The 20,587-nt window shown below is 34.7% G+C and overlaps 2 protein-coding genes across 2 annotated transcripts; one reads left to right on the top strand and one right to left on the bottom strand.

Moving 5' to 3' along the window:
- The first annotated feature begins 283 nt into the window (after positions 1-283).
- LOC132558694 (large ribosomal subunit protein uL4m-like) lies at positions 284-11,790 on the top strand. Its single transcript, XM_060223289.1, has 9 exons — positions 284-471; positions 4,467-4,539; positions 5,962-6,136; positions 6,370-6,421; positions 7,005-7,122; positions 7,724-7,881; positions 9,626-9,684; positions 11,058-11,131; positions 11,570-11,790. The coding sequence occupies exons 1-9, from the start codon at positions 376-378 to the stop codon at positions 11,716-11,718; spliced, it is 954 nt and encodes a 317-aa protein (XP_060079272.1). The 5' UTR covers positions 284-375; the 3' UTR covers positions 11,719-11,790.
- Positions 11,791-13,331: 1,541 nt separating this feature from the next.
- On the bottom strand, positions 13,332-18,932 carry LOC132558695 (centriolar and ciliogenesis-associated protein HYLS1-like). Its single transcript, XM_060223290.1, has 9 exons — positions 18,790-18,932; positions 18,441-18,539; positions 18,065-18,138; positions 17,030-17,235; positions 16,488-16,537; positions 16,273-16,361; positions 16,051-16,093; positions 15,129-15,310; positions 13,332-14,810 (listed from the first exon to the last, which is right to left on the bottom strand). Exons 1-9 carry the CDS (start codon positions 18,896-18,898, stop codon positions 14,676-14,678), a joined length of 987 nt encoding a protein of 328 aa, XP_060079273.1. The 5' UTR covers positions 18,899-18,932; the 3' UTR covers positions 13,332-14,675.
- Between the last annotated feature and the right edge of the window lie 1,655 nt (positions 18,933-20,587).

The following is a 20,587-nucleotide window of genomic DNA, read 5'->3' as shown; positions in this document are numbered from 1 at the left end:
TCATCTCTCTACTGTTAATGTAATTGTTATATAGTTTATAAATATATATACATGTAATGATGTATTTTCCATAACCAATCTGCTATACCTGTATATTCGATATTTTTTTTTAGATTATTTCAATAAAATTGACATAGCCGTTTTCAATACTATTCAGGACTACGTTTTTTGTTGATGTATATCTTTTACTGTGATCATGAACAGATAATGATTTGTAAAACATCTTAATATTTACAGATAAAAATGTTTCTCACGCTGTTTCGTAGAAAAAAAGCATGGGTCAACGGAGGTAGAATCGGTGACCTTCGGAAGTACCGATACGCAAAGCCGTATGCAACCGACTAATTTTTTGTGTCAAGAAGTTAATTTGCAAGCATGATGGCTTTAAGATCGTCAAATTTGTCGTCATGCGTGAAATGTTTATGTCAAATCGTCAGAGCAAGCGGAATTCATCAAAGGATAAGACCATGTGTAAGAATTACAAGCTTAACGAAAACTCTAACATAACACGTTATGTAGACATCAGTTTTTGTTAACTAACATAACCGGTGCTCGAACACTTGTTATATTTTCTGTTTTCATTCCACAAAACAACTGATTTGTCCACACATGGCTCATGGTAACTTTGGAGTGTATGAACACTTTTCTACCTATATTAAGAGAAACTCTTTTAACTACCATAGTAATCTGTCAAAATAAACGAATTCTAGTCATTTTGGCACCCAGTCCTTTCCATAATTGCAAAACGGTTTACGCAGCTGGAGTGTCATTTCGATTTAACAGTTTATCAGTAAAGAAAGGAGAAATATTTCTTATTTTTAAAGTACCGAAATAACTTATTTTTGAAGTACCGAAACAACCAGGTACCAAATGGCAATGGTATAGAAAAGGGATAAGAACAATAGCAGACTTACTAGAAGCTGGTAATACTAATAATTTTCTTAGTTTTCAAGACTTTCAGAGAATATACAATGTGACAACTAACTTTTTGAACTATCAAGGTATCATTTCTGCAGTTAAAAAATTCCTAAGAGATAATCCACCTGTGAAGAATGACTCTCAACGGCCTGTAATACCATTTTATATAAAGATGTTTTTCGAGCATTTAAAAGGTTCAAAAATATTTTATAATATTTTAAATACAACTCGGACAGAGCCAACTGGTAAAGCTAAATGGGGAGAGCAGTTTGATTGAACAAATAGTGATTGGGAAATTTTCTACAAAATGCCATTTCAAATTACAAAAAACACCAAACTTCAATGGCTCCAGTATAGGATCTCTCATCACATTCTGACAACTAATAGTAGGTTTTTTAAGGCAAAACTTGTGTCCAGTCCACTTTGTAATCTATGCAACTCAGAAAGAGAATCGATCACTCATCTCCTTTGGGAATGTCAGGAAGTGCAAAACTTTTTACAATCATTTGAAACACTAACAGATTCTTTATTAATACCATTCTCAGTCAACAAAAGGTCTTTTATACTTGGAATTAAAAGGAACAATAGCCCTAGCTTTAGAGTTGACAATGAAGTAATTCTTATGATTAAACATTATATATATAAAACAAGATGCCTCCATGCTACTCTCAATATCAACGCCATTGTAAAGATTATACAAAATCACTATTCTGTTCAAAAATATATTTCAAATAGCAAAAACACGTCTTACAAACAAAATTTCACAAATGATTGGAAAAAATGGGAAAATCTTATCCAATTGAATATTTAAATAATTATAATACTTTTTATCCTTGACAGTGCTGTCATATCTTTGTTTCACTGTCTTGAGCTAAAAATTTGTTTCAACATCCCATGGACTTCTTATGTCATTCCCCCCTCCCCATCCCCTATCTTCCTATTTCTGTTTTCATCGCTTTGTCTGTTTCTTTAATTGTAGAGAATGATTCAGTGAGAGAGAGCAATCTATGTATAATGTTAATTATTGATATTTCCTCTATGCTATCATTTAGTCTGGCTGTACTATGCTCTGTGTAATCTTTGACAACAAGGGCAGATAACAAAGAATCATCACCAGCTATTCACACCTCAATTATTTTTTCATGTTTTTTTTTAACGTGAATTACACTTTGTATCAAACAAGCAGAAGTTGCAACATGGAAAGGCTGTTATGTGGGGCGTATCTCGCTACTCCCAATCCATGCTTGCACTTCTGGTTTGGGATTACACTATTGAAAACATATAATTTTGAATAAAGTTTGGGGATTAGGTGTGAATAGATGATGATGAGGCAAAACACTAATAATAATAAACAGCTCTGTTGTTGATCAGTGTATGATGTGATAATGAGGATGAAAGGTTGATGATGAAGTGGTGATGATGATATGATGATTACAATGCTGAATATGTGTTACTGCTGATGATGATATGATAGTGATGATGATGATGATGACGATATGGTGATGATCATGATAATGAAGTGATGATGATACAATGATCATGATGATAACTATGTGATGATGATGACGATGGTGATGATGATGATGATGATGATGATGACAGCAGTCATTGAGTTTGTATTATTATTGGGGCGTGTGAATGAAACACAGTAGTACATTGTATGTAATGTCAGCAAAGAGGAAAGAGTAGGAAATAATGAGTGCATGTTTTGAGTGAGTGTACATGGGTGTAGTGTGATGTGTGCCAGGGTGTGTATGTGTATGTGAGTCTAGTATATATCGTGTGTTGCATACCTTTGTAAAATCTTGAAAAACAAAATAAAAAAAAAACGACTTTCACCCCGTCCCCCCCCCCCCCCAAAATAAACGTCAGTTCCTTGATATTTTGCATACTTCATTTATTGCCTTGTTTTAATTGCTCAAATTGAAACATTTTATTCAAAAGAACAGTATTGCTTCAAATGTGAATTTGATGTTATTTAAAAAATGCAGTACATACCACAATATTGCTCCACACTACACTTTCCCCAATAGACACATATTTTGATCTGTGATTTCTGGCACCAATTAATGCAAAAAATTAAAAAAAAAAGACTTACTTTATTCATTTAGAAAATAGGTTTTTTTGCATGGGATGTATGAATGTTCTTTGGAACAACATTGTAAATATTTGAAGTTTAAATAAGGTGTTCAAGCATAGGTCAATATCTGCCATTACAGTGGCATTGTTTGAACAACTGCTGATTATTCAACAACTAGTGTATATCATTCTAATATTGCTGAAAATGTTCATCACAAGTCTTTTCTAAGTTTACACAGCAACAATTGAAAAAATTGACAAGTATTCAGATTAAAACAGCCAAATAACAATGCTTTGTGTTTGAGCACTGGTTAGGTGAGTCTACATCATGAATGGTGTGCATTTATGATAATGATGATTTGTGATATAAATTTGTGTTTATGATGTCGCTTTGATCATACTGTTTCAGATTTTTATCCTTGTTTGCTTTTGAAAAATCATGATTCCTGGAAAGCTAGTTGCAGAATAGCTATTAATTCACAGTTTCGCATGACAAAGGTCAGGTTTCTGTGCTTATCCAGTGAATGAATTGGTTATGTATATGGCCAAGTGAGCTATTGGTAGACTGCAGTGTCCATAGTCTGTCAACTTTTTCTATAAATTGCTAATAGTCATGAACGACTAAACAGATTTTGACCAAATTTTGTCTGAAGCATCCTTAGGGGAAGTGTTTTTTTTTTTTATAAATGGTTTGTTTCAGCCTCCACAGGCCTGAGAGGTCGGTCTGAAGCATTGTTGGATGAAGGGAATTCAATATTGTATAAATGGTAGGTCTCAAACTCCTGGGGCCTGATAGGGATAATAGAGAAAATTCTTAAAGATCCTATTCCTTCTGTAGAAATGATTGGATTTGGCCAAAAATTGGTCTGAAGTATTCTTGGGTGAAGGCGAATGGTAATCAGTTCTGTATGATTAATGCATCCAGTCCCCTTTGGATGGGAGGGAATGGGCCTAATTGGGGAAATATAAGATTTTTTGAAATCTTTTTTCCATACAAGGAAATTGTCCAATACCTAAATTAGCCAGGTGAGTGATATACAGTAGGCCACTAGGCTTGGGCCTCTTGTTTATAAATCAGGAGAGTGGGGTAGGGAGGCTCAATAAGGAAAATGGGTTTTATATTTGAAAAGTTGAGATCCCCACTCCATAACCATATGAAGCATTGCTTGGCATAAAGAGATAATGTAATAATTTACCCAGGGGTCTGGCCCCACCGTCAGGAACTTAGTTTCCTTGTTATGTCTTTGCAGTAGTTAATATCCCCCCCCCCCCCATAATATATAGGGATGTATAACAATGCTCGGGATCTAGAGTGATTATTGTTGATATCATCTCTCTGTGATATTGACATCTTAAAACAGCACAAACATGAACAGTGTATATTCTTTTATTTCAGCATAAAAACATTCCAGTGATATGAGGTTAATTATGTCATCATTAATTATAATTGATTTGTTTCTGTTTTGAAGGCATTATACTCCACAACCACAGATCATATTGATATGGATTTGGGATGGGAGAGCTCAGACTTGGTGCACAAAGGTATAAATATACATTAATCTGTCTTTTTCCTGAATATCAGGCCATAAAATATATACAACCTTAAGATATATACTTAATTAAGGGAGACTACAATAACATTTTGTATTAATCATTTGAATATAATCCATTAAATTAAAAAAAGAAACAATTCAGTGGTTCCTTTACATCAGCATTGATGTTACATTTCAATTTGTAGATCTAGAGCGTCAATCTGACTTTGCAATTACAACTAAAGATCAGAGATGTGTGGTTTAATTCCTACTAGGGGCATTTGTGTTTCTCAGCTGAGAATCTGAGGTCTGGTTCAATCCCTATTGGGGGCGGTTTGTGTACCTCTAGTGAAGATCTGAGGTGTGTGGTTGGATCCCTACTGGGTCAGTTTGTGTACCTCATGTGAAGATTTAAGGTGTGTGTTTCAATCCCTACTTGAGGGTGTTCGTGTTTCTCAGCTAAAGATCTGAGGTGTGTGGTTCATGACCAACTTGGGGAAGTTTGTGTATCTCTTGTGAAGAACTTAGATGTGTGGTTTAATGCTTATTGGGGCAGTTGGTGTATCTCAGCTGAAGATTTGAGGTGTGCAGTTCATTCCTGACTTGGGGCGGTTTATGTATCTCTGGTGAAGATCTGAGGTGTGTGGTTCATTCTCTACTTGGGGTGGTTTTTATATCTCTTGTAAGGATCTGAGAGGTGTTTTACAATCCAAACTCATGTCAATTTTTTGTCTCGGCTGAATATCTAAGGTGTGTGGTTCAATCCCTACTTGAGGAAGTTTGTTTATCTCTCGTTAAGGTTTGAGGTGTATGGTTCTACCCCTACTGGGGTTGTTATGTATCTCAGGAAGCTGAGATTACAACCGTTATGTGTTTGCACAAATGTGTCCTTGGTCAAGACAATTTTACCCATGTCTCTGGATAGCATGTGGTATGTCTCTCCTTTTAATGAAGTGAGGTAGTTGACCAGCTGTTAAAAAAAGACCCCCACCTCACCATGATCTAAGTTGTTAACCTAGTGACAAACAAACTTGAGGGTTCTTTCAAGTTTAAACAAAAATTTGTAAAATGGAAATGCATTCATAGAAAATATGTTGTTACAGTGTACTGAATGGTTGATATGTGTTGTTACTGAATCGCTGACAAGTTGCTACTGAATAGTTGATATGTGTTGTTACTGAATCGCTGACAAGTTGCTACTGAATAGTTGATATGTGTTGTTACTGAATCGCTGACAAGTTGCCACTGAATAGTTGATATGTGTTGTTACTGAATCGCTGACAAGTTGCTACTGAATAGTTGATATGTGTTGTTACTGAATCGCTGACAAGTTGTTACTGAATGGTTGAGATATTTTTATTACTAAATAGCTGATGTGTTTTATTGAATGGTTGATGTGTATTGTTAGTGAAATCTGTGTATTCCTTCTCAGATACTGATGGAAGACTTGTTAAACCCAAACTACCTCTCATCACATCGAGAAAGATTGAATTCCCCAACAGATATTTGCCTCCCAAACAGGCATGGGTTGAGACGCTGTCCACTCTTGAGGATCAGAAGTATGGAATGGTAGATTTACACCCAGAAATATTTGGGACTTACCCTAGGTCAGTATCATGTCATATGTTGAAATCATTCTTGGGACAGAATCATGTTATGTGGCAGTATTCCTTAAGTTAGTATAGTGTACTGTATCTTCAGGATGACTGTTCAAGTTTTACAGCTGGTTTAAAATGAAATAGGACCAATAAATTGTTTTTATTCTAAAGAATTGAAGTCAGTCTAATTGGGACTTTAAGTAATAAATGATAGTCATAACCATTTTGTATTTCCTTTCCAGACTAGATGTCCTCCAACAGAATGTAAAATGGCAGAGATTATATAGATTCATTGTAAGTTTTGATGTGTATTACTCTTATTGTGATGCAAATGTGCCCATATTTAGTACAGAAAGATACTTTGCTTGGTTGTGTTGAATTCCAAGCAACAAAAATCTTTAGCTATGATATGGCAATCCTCAAGTTTCTTATTCAAGATTTGAAATAATCGAGCATTTGATAATCTTCATCCTGTCAATTGATATTACAAAAAAGGGATTGCTAGTGGTCTTAAGCATTTTAGCTCACCTGGCTGAATGCCAAGTGAGCATATGCTGTGTTGTGGCTTCTGTCGTCCTTTTGTTGTCTCTCGTCTTGTCTGTCCTTCCAGTGTCATATTTTCCCATTAAGCAACAGACTAAATATGATGGTATTTGGCAGGTGGATTGCTGGATTGAAGCCTGACAAAGTTCTTGATCTTGAGCATGGGAACGGTTTAATGAATATGGGCCCAGTTGTAATTATGTTATCACAAGGTCAACATTATAGGATGTGGTCCTGTCATACTGCCAATGGTCCATTTCATAACAGAGAAAAAAAATTGAATTTATGAATGATTGCTTTGATGTATAAGATAATCTAATACTTTATACCACAGGATTATGCACATACCAAAACAAGAGCAGAAGTGAGAGGTGGTAGCTATAAGCCATGGAAACAGAAACGTACTGGAAAAGCAAGGCATGGCAGTACACGCTCTCCGATTTGGAAAGGGGGTAGGTGTTCATTGGTTTATCACTTAAAAGGTTTTCAAAGGAATACATTTTCCAGAATTCAATGTCATAAAAACACTTGTCAACACTATAATGGCTTCCTTCCCTCAGAGATTTTTGATCAACTTCACACATTTTGCCATCTATATTTACTGTGCTGAATTCAAGGTGGAACCACTAGAGGACACCATGCCATACAGCACCATTTCATTTGGTATCAAGAAATGATCAGTATTAAGAATTGATTGGTGTGTTTTGCATTGTTTAAGTAAAAAAAGGGCAATAGAGTACAATTATTTTAAAAGGATCTGTGCAGTGACACACAATACACTTTCTGTAGGACATATGGATGTAGAACTTCATTGATGTAGGCAGATAGAAAATAAATAAAATATCTTCTTCAAGGAGAGAAATGAACAAAATTGTTAACAACAGTTTTATTATAAAGTATGATATTGCAAAGGTGTACACTGTTGTGATAATGTGTATATTTGATTGATACTGCAAGTAAATTTGAAAGATTGGTATTTAATGATCAGTTTAATGTTATTTATGAAGTGGGCGTGATGAAATAAATTTGTGTGTGTTCTGTTCTGTTTTACAGGTGGAATAATAAATGGTCCCAGGGGTCCTAAAAGCCATTTCTACATGCTGCCAGCCAGCTACAGAGCTTTGGGCCTTCGAGTGGCTCTCTCTGTTAAGTATGCTCAGGATGATCTCCACATTGTTGACTCCTTGGAAATACCAGATGATGACCCAGAGGTAACCTTTTGTTGCTGCTTACATAATTTGGTACATCAAATACTAATTACCCAAAAGTGGACCATACGGACATGTTTTGAGGAAGTTAGAGATCTTACAAAGGAATTTTGCTATCTTTAGATATTGATAGAGATGATTAAAGGTATTGAGTAAAATAAGAATATATCTTCACCTAGTAGCTATATATATAAATGTTCAGTCTGCAGATACTTATAATTTATTTTACTTCATTACACAAAGATCGGATACAAAGCCTCATTGGAATCTGTGACCTTATGCCCTGCCATAAAATGGGGTTCTATATCAACGGCATGTTCACCCTGTCCTGTGCTGTCCTGTCCCAATCAATGCAAGCACATAGCAACTTCTTTTTGACAGTTTTTGGTCAAACTTTACACAAAGGTGAATTATGATTAAACTATGGACACAGTTGCGTTTCTGGGACCCAAGGTTAAGGCTAAGTTCACCATTGCTTTATTTAGAAAATCAACTGATTCAATTTAAAAACATAGCATTGGTTAAAAGGTATGCAATAATCAAGTACGAGTATACCTTGGACATTGTTGTGTTTTAAGAGGCCAAGGTCAGTGGTACCTTCATATATAGAAAATATCAATTTGTTCATTTTGAACACTTAATGACATCATTTTTTCGTGGACTGTGGTCAATTGAAATTGTGGCAAAGGGCTGATTTTTACTTGACCGATTTCTCCAAATGAACCAGTCCAGACAACAGTGAAACAGAAATGAAGATTATAACTTGTGTTATGCTTTAGTTTTCATGTGTGTAATTTACAGGTGTTTAATGGTTTGCTTGTCTTTTATGAACCTGCTTTAATCATAAAAAATATGCAAAAGGTAACATGTTCGGGGTCCTGGCTTTTGACACGTAAAACAGCTTGTCCTAATGATCTACACACACATACATTTACCACAAATATTGTAATGAATATGTATAAATATATATATATTAACCAACCAGTTCACCCAGTTTTGGATATACTTTCATACCTATATATTAAGTATTTACAATTCTTTTTTGTACTCTGATTTCTTTTTGTACGTATAAACATCAAACTCTGGACTTCAGATTCATATCATCTTATCTTTAAGTCCTGGATTGAACTCGGAGATTAATAACTTTTATCATTTAGTCCTGGATATCTGTATAATTCCCTTGTTTACATTACAAATTAACACATGTACACCACATTGTATGGAACTACTTACTGTATGTGTAATCATGTGTAAATACCTCTTTTACAAAACAGTTTTGAACTCAGAAATTGACTAGACGAAATTGACAGCTGTTCGAACCACAATCATGTATCCAGAGATTTATGTACATGTATAATTGGATATCGCCGACTCACAACCCTTAAATGTGGACATTTTATTCAAATAATTTATAGCTTTTTATGAAAGTAGAATATCTCACTGTAAATCAAGGGTATTGTGAAAACACAGAAACATGAAAAGTGTCCGGCATAAAAATAGGTGTCGGGACATATGTGGTAGTGCTATTTGGATTATGAAAAATCACATCCAAAACCCTTTTGTTGTATGGTTGGATTGTTTCTCTCACATTTTATTGTGATTATTCTCAATAGATTCAGCTAGTGAATAGAGGTCCTTTATGCAGTAAGGATGAATATCTCAGTCCGTTTGATATTTTGCACCACATAGTTTTGGTGTTTTATTGTTAATTGTGTACAGTTAACTATGTATTGATATTTATTTGTAGTATCTCAAGGATTTAATGGACACAAGATTCTGGGGGTTTTCCTGTCTTTTTGTGGATGAGTAAGTAACTATATTTCTATATATGAGTCAATGTCATTGTAATAGGATTTTAATCCTGAGATTTTTCCTGTCTTTCTAGCCTCCATTATCACATGGTGTGATGATGATGGGCTGTCATAATCTCCTTTGTCTATGCGTCTCTCTTTCCTTAAGCAATTTTAAGCAATTCTTGTTTACCATATTTCTAAAGACAAAAATATCAATATCTTCTCAAATTTCATTTATATACTCCTCTGGGTTCAAAGTTATGCATTGTCTGATTTTTGGAGTGATCAGAAAAACAAATGAGCAGACAGGCAACAGCTTTAGATTTTGACAGTAAAAGTTTATAGTTTCTTGAGAAGTAATTCTCTGATATATAGGTATTCTTTGGTCCTAGCTGTGCATTGCCAACTTAAAATTTTGGGATTTATAATTTATTTTTTGATGATGGTGGTCAATTCAAATTGCCCTACGTCCATGGTCTGTCATCTGCCTGTAAACAATTTTTGTTATCACTATTCCTTAAAAAGTACTCTATGGATCTCTCCTAAATTTCATATGTAGGTTCCCCCTTGGTCTCTAGTTCTACCAATTTCATTTTGAGACTGACCAGAAAAATGAAAAGGGCGACAGGTAACACCCACATGTGCAGACATTACCTTCATTTAAAGGCAAAATTTTCACCAAAAAATATTAATTGCAACAGAATGAAGGACTTGTACCAAATGGAAAGCACTTCACTGGGACGGTTCAGTCTCTGATGGGCAAAGCATTTTATTGGCATTGTACAAACACTGAAGGGGAAGTATTTGACTGGGATGATCCAAACACTTGAGGGAAAACATTTCATTAGAATTGTCCAAACAATGAGAGGAAAGTATTTCATTGGGATGGTCTTAACAATGAGAAGAAAGCATTTAATGGGAGGTTCCAAACACTGAGGAGAAAACATTTCTCTGAGATGTTCCAAACACTGAGGAGAAATCATTTCTCTGGGATGTTCCAAACACTGAGGAGAAAACATTACTCTGGGATGGTTCAATCACCGCGATGCAAAGCATTTCAATGTCATTGTACAAACACTGAGTAAAAAGCATTCCACTGGGATGATCCAAACACTGAGGAGAAAGCATTTCATTGAGTTGGTGCAAACACTGAGGAGAAAGCATTTCATTGAGTTGGTGCAAACACTGAGGAGAAAGCATTTCATTGGGATGGAGAGGGAATTATATTTATCCTGATAAACGAAAATCTGATTCAATCTATCATTAATTATTTGTTTGTTAATGGAAGATTACGACAAAGACAAGTCACACATACCATCAAAAGTACAAGAACTGATTGCTATACATTGTAACATGTCGTAAGGCTTTATTCTTCTGATCTTTCAGCACTGATATCATGCCAGAAAACATCTCGCTCGCTTTAGATAAGATACCCGAGTTCAACTTAATGCCAGTTTATGGTAAGTTACTAAATAACAGAAGGTCTCATAATTCCAAAGATGATGAAAACATGAACAATGATGATAGTTCCAATAAGCTACACCTGTGTATGGTGAAATTATATTTACATTTTTTAGATATAAAGTTCTGTTTAATTGTTGGGTTATAGGCTGCTTACACTGATGTCATTCCAGAATCATATTCTAAATCCAAATTTTTGGGTTTTGCCTCACAATGATGAAGAATCCAAAGCAAAGTACAAATTTGTTGCTTATGAGAACTGACAAGGACTTTGATCATTTTCTGGTTGACCTCTTATTTTGTACACTGAAACACCTTACCAACTGGTTTATGGCTCCAAGTCAGAATTTTATTGTTCAATTATTTTCAAAATTAGAAATGATGACATGAGTGTTAGGTGCCATCTGTAAACATTCTGCTCTTACATTGTCTTTCAGGTTTGAATGTATTCAGTATGTTGAAACACGAAACTCTGGTTTTGACGCTAGCAGCTGTTGAAAAAATTGAAAAGAAACTTTTATATCAAATGCACAAGACTGCACCACCAAAGAAATACAGTTTTTCAACGCGTTACCAAGAATGGTGAAAAGTTGTGGACATGTTGTGTGATATAAGACTGTAGTGAATGGATCGAATATTAAAAACCTAAAAACTACCATATGTTGTTTGCTGTTAATAGTCAAGTTGTGAAATGTAAAAAGATAAGTACCTATCCCACAGTACATAAACTCCCACAGACGCTCACCTGTGATCATAATCGAGTTGTGAGATTTAGAAAGATAAGTGCTTACCTCACAGTACATTAACTCACACAGACACTCACCAGTGATAATAGTCAAGTTGTATGGATGTAAATTGATTAGTTATTACCTCAAGCTCCATTTACTCATACAGATGTTTACCCATTAAAATTAATGTTAACGACATGGTACATACCTATATCCACACAGACGCTCACCTGTGATAATAGTCAAGTTGTAGAGATTAAAAAGGATAAGTAATTACCTCTCAGAACACATTCTCACAGATGTTTGCCGTTTTTGATATGGATTAGTAATAACCCCAAGGTACATATACTTACACCAATGTTCATCAGTGATAATAAAGTTGTTTCGACGTAAACGGATCGGTAATTGCCCCTCGATACACATGCCCACACCAAGGTGCAGAAGTAAATGAATTAGTAATTAACCCTCTTTTCACATGCCCACACAGAAGTTCAGTAGTAAATGGTTTAGTGATTATGCCTCGGTACACATGCCCGTACCAAGGTGCAGAAGTAAATGAATTAGTAATTAACCCTCGGTACACATGCCCGTACCAAGGTGCAGAAGTAAATGAATTAGTAATTAACCCTCGGTACACATGCCCGTACCAAGGTGCAGAAGTAAATGAATTAGTAATTAACCCTCGGTACACATGCCCGTACCAAGGTGCAGAAGTAAATGGTTTAGTGATTATGCCTCGGTACACATGCCCGTACCAAGGTTTAGATGTAAATCGATTAGTTATTACCTCACTGTACATAACTCAAACAGATGATAACCCATGTAAATAGTCAATGTGTTTACTCATAAAACATCAGTTATCAATCCTCGATACATATACTCACACAGGTGTTCCTCAGTGATGATAGTAAAGTTGTATAGATGTAAACAGGTTCAGGATTACTCCTCAATACACATGCCCACACAGAGGTTCACCAGTGATGATAATAAGGTTGTATAGAAGTAAACGGATTGACAATTAGTCCTCAGTACACATGCCCACACAGAGGTTCACCAGTGATAATAGTAAAGTTGTGTAGATGTAAATAGATTAGTAATTACCTCACACAGAGGTTCACCAGTGATGATAGTAAAGTTGTGTAGATGTAAATAGATTAGTAAGTACCCTTGAGTATGTATACTCACACATGTTCCCCAGTGATGATAGTAAAGTTGTATAGACGTAAACGGATTGATAATTACTCCTCAGTACACATGCCCACACAGAGGTTCACCAGTGTAAATAGTAAGGTTGTATAGATGCAAATGGATTAGTAATTACCCCATAGTATGTATACTCAGTAAAGGAGCCATGAGCTTCTAGGAGATGTATATGTATTCAAACTCTAATGGTCAGATAAGAAAATGAGATGTATCAACACTTGTCATCAGTGCTTCAAATAACAGTTTTGATAAAAGCAAATAACAGAAATCTTTCTACGTTGTTTTATTTTTCATTAGACATATATACATGAATATTTTTGGTACGTTACTTTACAAATAAATTACGTTTATATTCACAAGTAAAAGCAGCAGAAGACAGACATGAAAGCTTTTCAATGTAAACCAATCCTTCGAACATGATTTCTATTAATAAAATCTTTCTAGTAAAATACAAATATTTACATGACCAGCATTCCTTAAGTCAAGAAAACTTTTGCTGTGAAGATCTCGGGACAAACGTATTAATTGATGTGATCTTTACATAACCAGTATTCTTTACATCAAGAAAACTTTTTGTGTGAAGATCTTGAGACAAATGTATTAATGGATGTGCCTTTCTGTAATGTTAGCACTATGACTATAAAACAAACATTTTAACACACTTTACTGTGTCGTATTCCAACACTTTCTTTAAACGTAGATGCTGAGAATCCAGATTATTTTGCATTCATTATAAATTTATACAAAAGTTTTGTTAGATATTATCAAATAAAGAATTCTTCATCTTACAACTGCTGAACAAACTGCTGGTTAATACAGTCATAATGAAAAAGTTTAGATAAACACAAACATACCAATGAAATCTGTGCAATATACAGATTGTACAATTATTTCTATAGTTTTGTTGCAATAAAACCCTAGCATATTTCAGCAAAGTCAATAAACAGAATGTAGAATTATTTCTATAGTTTTGTTGCAATAAAACCCTAGCGTATTTCAGCAAAGTCATGATTAGTCCTGCAGAATACACCAACATGAACAACATTATCACAGAGGATGATAGAAAACACCAAAGGCTTGCATTCAACAAAGTCACCAAGGACAATGTTGTTCAGCTCGGGTCTAACTACCCTACAGAATACACTGATACTTCACATCCAAATATGTCATCGAGGACAAATGTTGTTCAGCTCAGATCTAACTACCCTACAGAATGCAATGATACTTCACATCCAAATATGTCATCGAGGACAAATGTTCAGCTCAGATCTAACTGCCCTACAGAATACACTGATGTGTCACATTAAAAGATGTCATCAAGGTCAATGTTGTTCAGCTCAGATCTAACTACCCTTCAGAATACACTGATGTTTCACACCCAAAGGTGTCACAGAGGACCAACATCTCACATCTAACAATGTCACAAAGGACAACAACATTGTAATGCTCAGATGTCAGACTTGAAAACACTGAGCAAGTGATAGAGCTGCCGGGTTGATACTGATACAAGATCAGTCACTTGTCTGAGTCCACAGCAGGATATTTCTAGCTGTATGATCACAAGATCAGACTTACAAGGTGAGCAATGCAGACATAAAACACTTATTAGTCATCAGTATTCATGATAAAAGCCATGAGGTGGCATCTGCCCTTGAGCAATGTCCATACGTATCTGCCATCTCAGATCTCGCCTCTTCTTGTCTGTTGGTACCACATATTTGTTGGGCACGAACACTCTTTGCGACTTCTGGAAAATATATATTTAAGTCACTTTACATTGATTCCTACTTACAAGACTATTTTTTTTCTTTCTGTCTTTGTTTTATTTCCTTCAATACAATCTGTCTTCTGATTTTTTTTTCAGGAAATTTCTTTAAAAAAAAAAATCTTATTGCATGTTTGACTTATTTTATTTTACTGGTAATATCAAGTACAAAATGAAATTACAATCTGTTCCATCTGCCATACATTATACATACTTTCAGCACCCTGATCAGTATATAATTATCTCCAGTCTGAAACAGAACCTTGTACCAAAATGCTGTATTTTGCTACCACAGCTTACCTTCTCTAACACTTGGTCCTGATTCAGCATGTGTTCTCGGATGTTCCAGCGCAGATTTTTGTGGACCTTTTCACCTGGAGCCTTCTGCTGTGACCAACTTTGTTGGAACTGCTGAAATCGTGCCACAGGATCCGACTTACGAAGATTCTTAGTGTGAGGATGTTTTGCTGATCTTAGAATAACTGTTGAATTAAAAAGAGTATCTAAGCTGATCTTAACACTTTTTAGTAACAATAATCATTAATGTTGTGTACAAAAGAAATGTAACCTCTGAAGAATTTTAACGATGCATGTAGGGAACAAGTGTTATCCAAGGGAATCATAAGGGATCTTAACACATTAAACAGGAGTTTCTCAACTGATCTAACATTTTATACAGGGGAGTCTAAACTGTAGAGTCTAAAGCGATGAACATTTTATACAGGGAAGTCCAAACTGGCTGAAGTATTTTATACAGGGGAGTCTAAACTGATGAACATTTTATACAGTAGAGTCTAAACTGATGAACATTTTATACAGGGGAGTCTAAACTGATGAACATTTTATACAGGGAAGTCCAAACTGATGAACATTTTATACAGGGGAGTCTAAACTGATGAACATTTTATACAGGGGAGTCTAAACTGATGAACATTTTATACAGGGGAGTCCAAACTGATGAACATTTTATACAGGGAAGTCCAAACTGACTGAAGTATTTTATACAGATGAGTCTTAGTTGATCTGAAACTTTACTATCAACTATTCTCTGCAAGAAAATTCCCTATGTTGGTTTGAATAAGTATTAGAAGTTTAAGGGATAGGTATACAATCACAACCGTATTGGATATCACATTTGATGTAATGTATGTTACTCGAGGCAGAACACTGATGCTATATATCTCAGCTGAGGCAGGACACTTAAGTAATGTATGAGTCTTACCTGAGGCAGGGCGCTGGTCATCCGGTGCCAGTCTGTAGGGAGGCTGAAAAATTGATCATCAAAATATTAAAATATCACAGCAACATGCTTTAAATGCCTTAATTATGCAAACTGTTTGGAATGATATATGCAACAATATCACAAGTACACAATGAAACCAGAAGTCTTCAAACTAAAATATGAAACCAGGATTTAATGAGTTTTTAAACAACAAGTACTCACCACTTCTCTGGAGGACTGAGGCCTTCGAGATGTTCGTTCATCGTCAATGCCAAGATCCCTTAGTCTCTCATCGAGGTCAAGTATACTTCCTGAAACAATGCATATGATCATATGTAACATGTATACTTAAACATATCAGAATTACATGTTCGTTTGACATTACACACACACATCACATATATAACTCATTGTTTGACATTACAATTCAAACTTACCTATATCACTCATGGACTCATCTATCACTTTAGAACCATCATCTTTTTTCCTGCAAAGAAAAAGAAGCAAGTAGATGATAACTACTGAAAGCATCACATATTTATTCTTTCACATCTATATCAGGGAAAAAAAAGTCTCATCAACATTTTAGTCCTGGAGATTACATTATAACACAAGTTTCTAAAAACAAAACCTCTTTTTTTCATTTCATGGATATAGACTTCTATAAAAATACTATTTAATGATCTGATAGTTTTAAAATTGGCTTAGTTTACAATGAACAGTGATACCTTACTCCCTGATCAACATTTTTCAGTGCATTCCCATAGTTTTGTTGAGCTGAATCAAATGATAATCAGCCAGTTTGTCCTTTGAGATTTACATAAGCACTATGACAATTCAAACATGAACTACAGTGTACTTTGTAATTCACTGAACTCTGTTGCATCAGTCGATGAACATGAATTTTATGTTAAGATGCCAGTCATTGATAATGGAATAACTAAGACTCCAGATGTTGAGCTAAAGTGTTTACAATTACCTTAATACTTTACGTTTGACCATTCTGCGCTCTGTGTCAGTGTCTGATACATCATCTCTGTGCTGGTGTTGTGACGTGTCTGTTGTTGAGTCATACATGGAAAAATTCCCACCAATCTGTTTAGGGGCTGGACCAAGAGGTTTCCTCAGAATAGGGTCAATGCCAATGTCATACCTGTTCTCCTTACCGCCTTGGTGATTTGGTATCTGTGCATGAAAAACATTAACATCACTTAAATTCCTACAGGCAATACTCTACCTAAAACGTCAAACCTGGCTGACTGGAAACCTCTCCAAGAAAATAAAACATCTCTCTTACTCTAATGCATTCCAGATCTAAACCCTGCCTTTCATCTCTCCTGATCTGTGAGTTATTCATGTATTCAAATTTAGGACAACAGAAGAAAATAAGCTTTCTATCATTATAATGTAATACAATAACTAGACTGGAGAGAGATTGTGCACATAGAATATTAACATTAATGAGCTAATAGCAACTTCTCAGGCACTATATCTTTAACAATGACATACTTAGATCATTCAACTGAAATTCTAGTGACTACATTTGGATCTCCTGTGCACTTTTCATTCAAAGTAATGATAACCATTCTTTGGGGTTTTTTTTTTACTTGGTTTTGAAATTACCATACTTTAATTTTGATCACCTATTCCATCATTTATTTGGATGAAGCTATAAGTTGATCTTTAATTTGGATTATACTGCCTCTACTTCAGTGACTAGAAGTTAAGAGATAGTGTCCGGCCATACCTTTCTTCTGCTGTAGGTCAAAGGTCAAAATGAAGGTCAGAATGTTCTATCTTTGATACATGAAACACCAAAATGTTCCCACAGTATAAAGTTTTAATGACTACAGTGTCTGCGATAAAGCCGAACAAAATAGGTCAAAGGTCAATATGTCAGTAAGCGTGACCTACTTTTGATATGTACAAGTCTAACTAGGATAGTGGAAAGACAGACAGCTGGATAGTCAGACACTGGTTCCCAGTAGTGGACTAATTTATGATGACTACTCACCCTCCAGGAATCTTGTGTAGTAGATCTCTGTTGTGATTCTTCTAAAGGACTCCTATTATAGCTGTGTGGGAAACCTGGTCAAAACACAGATATAGTGCCATACATACAGACAATCAGATGATCTTAAAATAACTATCATGGAAGACACCATTAACTCAACATAATAACTGTCATGGAAGATACTGTAACTCAACAAAATAATCATGGAAGATACTGTAATGCAACAAAATGTATCTTGAAAAATGACATAAGCAACAAACAAACCTACTTCCTTTTCTAGAAACTCATATATCCACAACTTCAAATATCAGATTAAACAAACACATATCAACTGACTCTTCATTTGATCTGATGAATGACTGATCGTCTTGCTTACCACCGATTGAAGTAGATGTGTCTGGTGGAGGGTGAGATGACATGCTGTTGTTCTGTGAACTTTCTTTACTGTACTCATGTCTTATCAGCACTTTAAGATCTACAACAAATATAGGATAAAAATGTTGAGCTACGGTATTTTGTGTTTATTTTTAAATCGTTCACAATGAAAGTTATCGACAAATATTTTCCCATTTTCATCAGAAACTTGCAATCCAGAGAACTTGAGGATATTTCATTATCAAGTTTCAAGAATAGTTGTGTTTTAAGGATTATCAATGGATGGATGCTTGGGTGCAACACAGACTTAAATTTAGTCCTAAGACTACTAATCTAAACAAAATATAGACCTTTCTTGAACTCTTTCAGCCTTTGATCTGGCACATTGTTGTAGCCTAGTTTTGATAATTCATATCTGATCTCATCATCAGTGAAATTGTTTTCTTCTTCCAGATCCATTATGTATTATAACTGGTTTCTTCTTCTAAAGTCGAGCACAATCTGAAAAAGAAATCACATGTTTAGTTTTAAAAAGTCATGAAAATTTTGCTTATTTGACAAACTTCTCCCTCCTTTCAACATCTGCAATATCTGCTAATACATGTATATTTAAGGTGACTTTTGAAGCATTGAAATACTTTTATATAATATTAATATTTCATGTTCTTCATATTAAATTCATCATACAGAGATTCCTGCTATATTTTTATGAATCATTACCAACTTTTGGTGAAAAGCATCTCATGGAATTTGCCATTTTATTTCTATATTATTAAGCTGATAATGAGCTATTGGTAGAGGTAAATATATTGGTAGTTGTGTGAAGTTTTAAAAGTGCATATCCTGACATTTTATTCCCATTTGGTTTCACATCTGAATGTTTTGCCCCAAACATATTGTTCCTTCTAGGACATTTTGCTCAAAGGCTTGGTTTGATTTGCACCCAATGTGGATGAAATATAAACTGCAATTTATTCACAGATGTAAAACCTCAGATGAATGAAACAATGTAGTTATGTTGTCATTTCATGCGAGAGACCATCCAAACCATAGCAGAATGATAACATGTTTCACTATTTTGTCCTGTTTGCTAATGATTAAAAATTATTAAAAAATTAAGAGGAATATGTAATTCTATTCTGTGATTTACATTTGTTAGAAAAATGCTACATTTTTGGAATTATCTTTCTTTTGTTGACATTAATTTAAATGGTTGAAATATTAATTGTGCACTATATATGTGTCTGTTGATTCAGGTCATGCAGCACACTTAAAAATAATCCATCTTTCCCAGAACATATCATGCAGAAACTGGAGACGTGACCCCATTAGATGCTTATCTAGTGTTTGCTTTCATGTTTGTTCTCTGAACCAATAAGTCATTGAAGCCCCCTCTGTTCACAGTTTTTGTCTAATCTTATCTACTTGTGTCCCATTCACTTCTAGCTTGTAGTGAGTGTTGACTTCACACTGACTGACCTGATCACAGCTATTTTGTCATCAATTGAGAAACTCATTTTCCTAACAAAAATAATACAGATACATTACAAGAGTATCAGTGAAGCTGATGAATGCTCCCAAACACAACTTTATAGAACACAAAATACTAACAAAGGGCAATGATTTTAAAACCTAAGGGTTTTCAGTCACTGAATTTAATACACTGTACATCCTCCTAGTATGACCAAGTACACCAAGTTTCATTATCATATTTGGAATGAAAGTAAATTTTTTGGAAATGAGAGTGAAACATTTAATCAAAGTACTGAAAGTACTGAAAGGCTAAACGTCTTGAAAAATGTTCACAAATAACCGCAAAGCTATATTACTTTCCCCATACACCTACACTTTGGAATGCAAAAATTATTAAAATAAGAGAATCAGAGGCTATTTTTCTTAATTTTAAGCGATTTTATATCTTCTTTAATTCTTATTTCAAATTTGACGACAATAATGTGAACAAATCAAAATAGGTAAAAAAAAATTACAAAATACACACAACCATATATTCATCGCCAACAAGCCAAATGATAAATAGCTCTATGATGAAGTTGACTAAATGAAACCTTTGAAATACCCAAGATTTTGCAATTACTATCCTATCAATATGAGGATTTAGACAAATCAAAAGGACTTTATACCTACTTC

Source organism: Ylistrum balloti, unplaced genomic scaffold (genome assembly GCF_031769215.1).
Source record: "Ylistrum balloti isolate Yb309-2 unplaced genomic scaffold, AGI_CSIRO_Ybal_v1 Utg370812, whole genome shotgun sequence".
In the NCBI taxonomy this organism is placed as follows: Eukaryota; Metazoa; Mollusca; class Bivalvia; order Pectinida; family Pectinidae; genus Ylistrum; species Ylistrum balloti.
This window is presented reverse-complemented; position numbering and strand designations above follow the sequence as displayed.

Excerpts from the sequence above, each read along its gene's own strand:
- LOC132558694 (XM_060223289.1), top strand. The coding sequence starts at position 376 with ATGATGGCTTTAAGATCGTCAAATTTGTCGTCATGCGTGAAATGTTTA. Across the intron at positions 6,422-7,004 it reads AGAGATTATATAGATTCATT|GATTATGCACATACCAAAAC; the intron begins GTAAGTTTTGAT and ends TTTATACCACAG. Across the intron at positions 7,882-9,625 it reads TACCAGATGATGACCCAGAG|TATCTCAAGGATTTAATGGA; the intron begins GTAACCTTTTGT and ends ATTTATTTGTAG.
- LOC132558695 (XM_060223290.1), bottom strand. The coding sequence starts at position 18,898 with ATGGATCTGGAAGAAGAAAACAATTTCACTGATGATGAGATCAGATAT. Across the intron at positions 18,540-18,789 it reads GCTGAAAGAGTTCAAGAAAG|ATCTTAAAGTGCTGATAAGA; the intron begins GTCTATATTTTG and ends TATTTGTTGTAG. Across the intron at positions 16,538-17,029 it reads GTCAAACGTAAAGTATTAAG|GAAAAAAGATGATGGTTCTA; the intron begins GTAATTGTAAAC and ends TTTTCTTTGCAG.